Source organism: Ambystoma mexicanum, chromosome 13, assembly GCF_040938575.1.
Source record: "Ambystoma mexicanum isolate Mex_15411 chromosome 13, UKY_AmexF1_1, whole genome shotgun sequence".
In the NCBI taxonomy this organism is placed as follows: Eukaryota; Metazoa; Chordata; class Amphibia; order Caudata; family Ambystomatidae; genus Ambystoma; species Ambystoma mexicanum.
Window position 1 is genome coordinate 255747376 of NC_090938.1, and position 9147 is coordinate 255756522.

Sequence of the window (9147 nt, forward strand, 5' to 3'; positions counted from 1 at the left end):
ATGCTTTGAATACAATGACAAAGTAAATGTGTATGTGCACAACAATTGTGTGTAACCAAAGTGATTGATTCCAGTTGATCGAATTGATATATAAAGAGCATAATTGCGAATGGGTGCAGCAGTCTTTATTTCCGTCTAGAAGTGAGTACAGTGCCAATCCTTATGGTGCATACTGAAGGTCCACAATAAAATAATAAGATTAACAAAGCGGGAGAGATATAGACATCGGCTATGTAATAGTGCTGGCACCTGGACAGCTTGCAATTGTCCATGCTTTCCAGGTTCCACTTTTTTCTCTTCTCTTTCTTCAGCACCCTCAAATAGGAATGGCTTTAATGGAGAGAAGCATAAACGGATGCAGAAGGGTAATGAAACTACTTTCACTCAAAGGAAATCCACGGCATTAAAAGCGTCACTAAATTCCAAATTTTCCACCGCTTTTGCACATGCCCAGAAATATTTTATAAAAGTAAGCACTTAAGTTAATGATAAGTGCATTAAAAAGCTTTCAACAGAAACAACTGGCCACAACCTTCCGTGATGGAGCCAGACCAACCACTGCTACCTCCTCATCTCTCGGTTGCAGAACATGCCGAAAGTAAGTTCACACTAGGGCAGCCAGAATTCACTTCCTAAAGTAATGCATTTTAGTCTGATTTTGCTTCCAACTCTTCTTCAATGCCACCAGATAGAACCACCATCCTCTTTTTGGATGGACTCCGCTGCTTCCCTCTTAATTTCGTACCAACTAACAATATAGAGGGGTTCATCATGCGAATCTACGTTTATAGCTTTGGGGATTAACAGAGCAATGAAGAGGGTGCTTAACGGATTTTCATAATGGGCAAGTTTTCTCACACATATTCATTGAAGATATCCTGAAAAAATAACTATACTTTAATATTCAGTGGTTGGACCATCTTAAGTAGAGCTCACAGTGTTCTCTTTTTACTGATTCTTACACATAAATACTGATGGAAATCACTTTGATTCAGTTCAGTATTATTAGTTTAAAACATGAAAAAACAGAAAGGCATGTGTTCTGATTAGCTTTTCAGGTTGTCAGTTATGCCTTGCAGGTCAATGGCTATACAAAGTATCATAATGGAGAGCCTAAAAAAGTGATTTATTTCCCTTTGAACTTGTGTAAATGGCTACAGACGTGTGTCAGGCTAGAAAATGGAACATTTGCTCATTTTTAAGGTGAGAATATAGCGTGATGTGCAAGAACTAATTTTTATTGTCTTTTCATTAGAGACATCAAAGCTGCGTGTTTGCGATTTGATTAAATACAAAAAAGCACTTGTTATATATTTTTTACAGAGCAAATATAAATGTGGATAAATACAGATTAAATTGACTAAAAAATTAAAATGGATAAATACAAGACGGAAATGTTGTAAAGATCAAAGCAGGATCCCTAATTATAATGTACATAGAGAATTGAAAGAATAACCGCCTTATTCTTTTTTTTGTGTCTCACATAGACTATGTGCTTGTCTAAGTCTGACTGTCCTGGGAACATGAGCAACATAGAATTCCATCTTCTGGGATTTCCCATTCCTCGTGAGCTGGAACCTTTCTACTTCCTGATATTTCTTGTGACCTACATGTCAACCATGGCAGGGAATGTCCTCATCATTGTTGTGGTGTCTGCCGACAATCGCCTTCACTCGCCCATGTTCTTTTTCCTGACCAACCTGTCATTTTTGGAAATCTTTTATTCTACAACAATTAGCCCCACCATATTGGGGGGTCTCTTACTGAAGCCAAATACTCTTTCCTTCGCTGCTTGCATGACACAGTTCTATTTCTTTAGTTCCTTTGTGATCACGGAGTGCTTCCTTTTAACAGTGATGGCTTACGACAGGTATGCAGCAATATGCTATCCTCTGCATTACATCACGCTCATGGATCAGCACCTTTGCTTAAAGCTGGCCTTTGGTTCATGGATATCAAGTTTTATCATTTCAGCAGTCACTAACATCTTAGTATGTAATTTGTGCTTCCCTGGTGACAACACGATTGACCATTTCTTTTGCGACTATGAACCCCTTCTACAAACCGCCTGCTCAGATATTTCCCTGGTGCAAACGGAAACATTTGTCATGTCCTTCATAATAACTTCAGTACCGTTCCTCTTGATCATTGTATCCTATGTCTATATCATTGCGTCCATCCTTAAAATCACTTCTGCGGCAGGGCGATCCACAGCTTTCTCTACCTGCAGCTCCCACCTAATCGTCGTTGTCACCTACTTTGTGACACTAATTGCACTGTATGTGTTACCTACAACAGGTCAGCCAATCAACCTCAAAAAAACATTATCTTTGCTCTATACAGTTGCAACCCCGTTGGTTAACCCCATCATATATACTCTAAGGAATAGAGGGATTAAGGAGGCCCTGGCAAAAAGAATATTCTGCATTTAACAATTAACAATTAACACACATCTTAAAATCAAATGAGTGAAGAATGAAAGTCATTTGTCAAGAAAAGAGACACCACTGGAGGACACACGTATTTCTCTAATGCGGAACCATATACCAGTAAACACATTGAGTGGTAAATAAGTGAATGTGTTATGATGCTAACTCAATATTCAGGGAGACAACTTTAGTAGTAGGGAGGTTAAGGTGAAAATGTAACACAACAAAACCCCTGAAATTCAGTTAAAGCCACTCCCCTGTTGCACAGCCTATGGCCACAATGATTACATCATAGATGACATAACTGATGACATCACTGCTGACATCACTAATTACATCATCCATTACATTACTGTTGGTATCACTGATTACATTAAAAAACTAACCGGCCATGGCATGGCCTTTGGCCGTGCCCACTGTATAATTTAATCCCATTAAGGGGCTACTAGCCATGGCCTTCAGCCATAATCTGCGACACAGGGTGCATGAAGTTAAGGTGGCTTTAGCAACATTTCCATAGTTTTGTTGCATTACATTTTCCACATAACGTCCCTGCAACTAAAGTTATTTCTCTGAATTTCAAGGGTTTTGTTATACTTTATTTTCAACATTTTCTTTGTTAATGTCATGAATAGCATTCACAAAACATATGAAAATATATTTACTTCAGAAAAAAAATATTTGAAAACATGTACAAAGCAAGATGTGTTCTTCAAATTGGTTACCTGATTTTTTTCATGGTTGCCTGATTTTGTCTGCTCAGTCACCATAACATTTGTGAAAGAAAATTGAATATATTTCATAATGGAAATATAAAGAAGACTGGTGAAGTTTATTTTTCATAATGGTACTGTTTGAATACTGAATGTATTCCCACTACTCAACCAATGTAGGTTGTGCAATATTAATCATGTTGTTGTGCAGGAAAAAAAAAACATCTCATTGGAGAGAAACAAAACTGTAATCATTGAACTAAAATGTTTCATGTACTGTTACTTTTATATCTCAACCTTTTAAAGTTAATATGCTAGTTAAAAATACAACATTATTAGGACCCATGATTTCAATGTACAACCATTTTTTTAAAACGTCATTAGTATTTACAGAACATATTGCTAATAGATCCAATTGTATACGTGTACATAAAAATTACATTATTTCTGAGAACAGAACAATATGATTCAATGCTACATTCTTTGAGGTCGCTAATTTTACAGTAATTGTACATTTCCATGAGTTACATCGGGCAGTAATAGCCTTGAGTCAAAATTTCAGGCCCATGCAAAGAGAGGACATTAATGCTCAGCCCTTCTGCTATTATTAGATGGGTATAGACAAATAATGTATGGTAATTGCTAATTCTACCTAAAAGGTAAATCCTCAAGGTGCTAGTAGCAATAATTAAAAAAAGAACCATGTTGAAAATCAGTCTTCCTTTTAGGACTGGTTTTATATTCATATGAATAAGGTTGACACAAGTTTCAACCAGCAGGTCTTTATCAAGGCAGCTGGATATCAATGAGAGGCTGTGACCTCTCATCCTGTATTCAGAAGCCTCGCCGGCAACTCAGCTGCTATCCAGCCTCCTTACTCAAGGAACTGTAGGGTATTTTGTGTAGACTTAGGGCCCAGCAGTATTTTCTTACCGCCAAAAACAAAAATAATTTAGCAATAATCACTCCTTGCATTTAGATTGGGTTTGGTATTATAATGGTATAGTGGCTATGCATTATTTCAGTACACAGATACATTTGGTTGGTATACATTTCGTTGTGGTATAGTGATGAGCATGATTTTCTGTTCTACTTATGGTCCCCAATATACAAAACCCCCTTCTTCTTGCTTGGTCTGTTCGTGTGATCACTAGAGAGACCTTGGGCCTACATTTTATGGATACCACCATTTTCACATAGAGTGCCGCCTATGGCTGTTATCACTAATTTATTTACATTAGTAAGCCTATGTTTCCATGGAGTATTCACAATAACATGTGGTATTATCACTAATTTATTTACATTAGTGAGACTGTTTCCCTAGGCCTCTCTCTGCTGATTCATATACGCTCGGCAGACTATTGCATTATATTCCACTTAGAAGCCACGCACACATACATACCCTGAGTGGAACCACGCACACAGCTATTTATAATTGCTCATAACATTGCTTTATCTGCATAGGAAGTTTGGCACATATATTACCTAATAACCTCCCCTTTTATTATGTGATATGGGCTAAATGCACCAGAGAAAGACAGAAGCAAAAAAAACCTTTACACAGGCTGTGATTTATAACAGTTTCATTTCAAAATAATACATTGCCATCTTTGCGAGGCAGTCCTTTCTAGAATAAACAGAAGCGAAACAAGTGCAAAAATACAAGGCATTTCATTATCTTTTGCAACAATAAAAAGAACAGTCATTTAGATGGCAACATTATAAAGTGGCATTTAAACACAGGAGAATTCCCTATCGCTACACTGCCTGTCTAATATTAGATAATTCGTCTGGCAGTCACAGCAATCTCACTCCATTTGTATATTTATCAGCTATTTGTAGCTTTTCAGCATGCGAAGTCTCCTGTCTTGTCGTCTTTGAGCAGTGACCCAGGGCTCTTTTTTTTCTTTCTTTAAAGCACCCAGCGAGAACATCCAGTTCTCAAGCCGGTGCCAAGTGACTAGGAAACCCCAGTCTCTGAAGGTCAGTGGTCCAGCTCCTCACAGCAGCAGAATGAAGGCGACCTCACTGCAACTCCGCAAAATGTCTTCTCCCTCTACTTCTCCCCGAGCTGCTTCAAGAAACATCTGTTACAGCCCCTAATGTGACATGTCACCAATCAAAATACACAATAGTCTACCCTCCTTCCTCAACAATGGCTCACTTTTACAGTAAGCAACTGTATTTAACTGATTTCCTGCTATGCACATTTTTCTTCCTGCAAAGACCGTGAACAGAGCAAAGAGAGAGAAAAAAAAATCTGAACACACGTTTAAAATGAATCTCTGCCTGCCTCATTTTGCACATGGAGAACACATTATAATGTTAAGGAGTTAAAATCGAGTTAGTATTTGTTAATCAAGTTAATTAATTAAGTATCTAATGTTTCTCCTGTAATTGAGGCATTTCAGGTGAGAAAAAAAATGTGGTGTTTGATTTTGATTATTTCTAAACGCGCACCAGGCAGACCAAACTGCATTCGGGTGCAGTTGTTAACTAAGAAATGACATTTGGCTGTGGGGAGCTGAGGGGGACTGTTTATGCCCTATAGTTAGGTTCTCTTGAATAGGTAGGTTTTCAACTCTTTCCTGAAACCCTCTAGAGACTTACATGATCGTATGGCAACGGGTAGCTCGTTCCATACTTTTGGGCCAGATACAGAAAACCTCCTATCGCCTTTCGAGGTACATTTGGTACGTGGAACATTCACCAGAAGTTTATCCCCTGACCGGAGGTCTCTAGTAGGTTGGTGATGGTGAATTCTTGTGATCAGGTATCTGGGTGCAGTTTTATAGTAGCACTTATACATGAGGCATGCCACTTTAAATTTTACTCGATTCTCCACCATAAGCCAATGGAGTGCTCTCCGAGATGTTGAAACATGATCTCTTTTCTTTAAGTGGGCTATAAGTCTAACTGCTGCATTCTGTGCCCTCTGAAGTCTCAACATCTGTTTCACTGGAATCCCTATCATCAGACTATTACAATAGTCAAGATGTGAGTTTACCAGCGCTCCTACAACCACAGAGTGATCTTGGGCTGCTATGAAGGGGAGTATGTTCCTGAGCATCCGTAAGGAATGGTATGCAGCTTTTACTTTGGCCCCTACCTGTGCCTCACTAGCAAGATTCTCTTGCCATATACATCCAAGGTTTTTTTTTTCTTTGCAAATGGAATCTCTTCGCCCAGAATCTGTGGTGTCATATTTAGTTCTATGTTTTTGTTCTTTTTCTCTGATTTGAACAGTATCACCTCTGTCTTTGCTGCATTAAGCTGCAACTGGTTGCATGTCATCCATTTTTTTAATGTCTTGCATACATCTATTGATCCCTTCAAATGCTTCGGGCAGATTCACTGTCTCCACATAAATCTGTGTATCGTCGGCATAAGAATGGAAACGTAGGCCATGTTTCCTCAAGATGTCAAACAGTGGTTGAATATGCAGGTTAAAAATCGGAGGTGAAAGCGCTGACCCCTGGGGTACTCTACAGCTCAGCTGTATTAGTTCCGATAGGAAGGCTCTCATGGTCACCTGTTGGGTTCTAGCCTGCAGAAAGGAATCGAACCAGTCCACCACTACTTTGGCAGCTCTCCCTATTTTTCCAATCCTTTGAAGGATGGTCTTGTGGTTGATCGTATCAAAAGCCACAGACAGGTCAAGCATCAAAAGTATGATAGAATTTCCTCTGTCTGCAGCTTCCAGTAGATCGTCCTGGACCGCCAAGAGGGCGGTCTCTGTCCCATGGTTAGGGCGAAACCCTGATTGGCATTCGTATAACAGGTCTTTGCTATCTATAAACTGCTGAAATTGGCTACAAACCACTTTTTGCAAAATTTTGGTTGGCCAACATAAATTGGCCACCTTGTGTTCTTTTAACATAGATAGCCTGTCTTCATATACCTGTCCGTATGTTACCCTTGCAACACATGGCTTGCTGTACCACCTTACAGCAATAATGTGATCCCATGCAGAGGTGCTACACTCCAAAACAGGCTAAATTATACTACATACCCTTTTTCTGAGAATTTGGCCATGGTCCAAGCACAATTGGAAGAAACCCAACTTGCTCCCTTTCTTCTTTTAAAATGCATCAATCCAACAAAATGAAAAAAGAAAATTTAAAAATCATTGTTCAATCATCATAATATCAAAATTCATCTCTGAGACCATCAGTTCTTATAAAATATTTTACATATTTCTTCCCAATGGAAGTGTCCATAGTCCAGTGTCTCACTTTTATACTTGAAGTCAATCACAAAACAATAAAATAAAACAAATAGTTAAAATAAAGAATTAACATAACAGATTAAAATAATTAATTAAAATAATAAATACGTGGAACTCCATACTCCAGGACATTTGTCTGCCTCTGATATGTCCCGACCAACGATGTCACATCATTCTTTGATTCGGGTACTCTTTCATCCTGGCACTCTTGGATGCTTTTTCATAGGAGTCATCTCTCTTGGCATCCCGGTTACTCTGTCTTCACCTCCACCCGGAGGCAGGCATCATTTGATCTTCATCCAGGGGACTCCAGGACTCCATCATCTCCTGTGTCCTCCGGTCCCATAACCTCCAAGCCAAAATGTGTTAATATTCTAAATCAAATAGAAAAGAAACAAATTAAGTACATAGCACAATACTAACCTCACCCTTTTGCCAAAAATAAAACATGCTTTGCAAAACATTTCGCCCTTTTCTCTCGCTTTCTAAAATTAAGCACATGTTAAAGAGAAAACAAACATACATAAAATAGCATTCAACATTTAATACATTTTCATTTTGCAAACCAACTCTACTAATTTCAGCTTCCATTTCTTTATTTTTTTTTTACCTCTATACATATGTAATAATCAATCACCTCTATTTTATTTCTCTGCTGTTGCTCTCTGACTAAACCCATTTACCTTACCTTCGTTTATGTATTCAAGGGACTTTATCTGTTTCTACACGCTCAAGTCTTTTAGCTTTGTGTCTGGGGTGCCAGGGTTTAATTTGGTTTACATGGACAAACTGTTCTGTTGCTGTTTCACCTTCAGTTTTCTAAATTTTATAAACCACAGGAGAGACCTTATCTTTAATTCGAAATGGCCCCTGCCAGGCTGCTAGAAATTTGGAATTTTTCTGTTTACCTTTTCCAAAATGAAATTTATACACCCGATTGCCCACACAATATTCTTTCACTGATGTCTTTTTATCATAATATGACTTTGCACTGTCAGCAGCTCTTTCTAGATTTCGCTGTACAAAAGCAAATGCATGTTGTAAATGCTTCCTCAGTTCATCAATGTATTCATGAACTGTGGATGCGCTCACAAGTGTCTGGTCATGTGTTCTGTATAGCAGGTGTTGTGGTAACACCATTTTCCTACCTGTCAAAACCTCATGGGGGCTAACACCTGTTGCTTTGGCAGGAGTTGATCTGATTGCCATTAAAACTAAAGGTAAACGTAAATCCCAGCTGGAACCTGCTTCTGCCACAAATTTCTTTAATATGTCCACAATAGACCTATTACAGCGTTCAACTCCCCCTGAAGAAGCCGCCCGATAAGCGATATGTAATTTTCTTTTCACATCCAGTATTTGCCATACCTTACTCATTAGAGCACTTGTAAAATTACTTCCTCTGTCTGATTCGATTCTTTGTGGTAACCCAAACCTTGAAAACACATGATTCACCAGTAATGTAGCTGCTGTTTGCGCACTACAATCTGGTGCAGGAATACACTCAATCCACTTCGACATCAAACACACCACACTCAAAATATAACGGTTCCCCCTGCTCGACCTCTTTACAGGCCCTACATAGTCTATTTGCAAATCTGAGCACGGAAGAGTTAAGCCTCTTTTCATTAATGGAGCTCTATGCATTGGTGAAGCAGGTTTAAATTGGGCACATACTAGACATCCTCTAGTATATAATTCCACATCTTGGGACATATGTGGCCAGTAAGCATAATCTTTTAGTATTTCCAATGTTTTTTGTGAACCTCTGTGGCCT

At 38.6% G+C, this 9147-nt stretch overlaps 1 protein-coding gene across 1 annotated transcript; it reads left to right on the forward strand.

Annotated features, from left to right (window-relative positions):
* The first annotated feature begins 1523 nt into the window (after positions 1-1523).
* On the forward strand, positions 1524-2432 carry LOC138520307 (olfactory receptor 10A2-like). Its single transcript, XM_069632745.1, has one exon. It carries the CDS (start codon positions 1524-1526, stop codon positions 2430-2432), a length of 909 nt encoding a protein of 302 aa, XP_069488846.1.
* The last annotated feature ends 6715 nt before the right edge of the window (positions 2433-9147 follow it).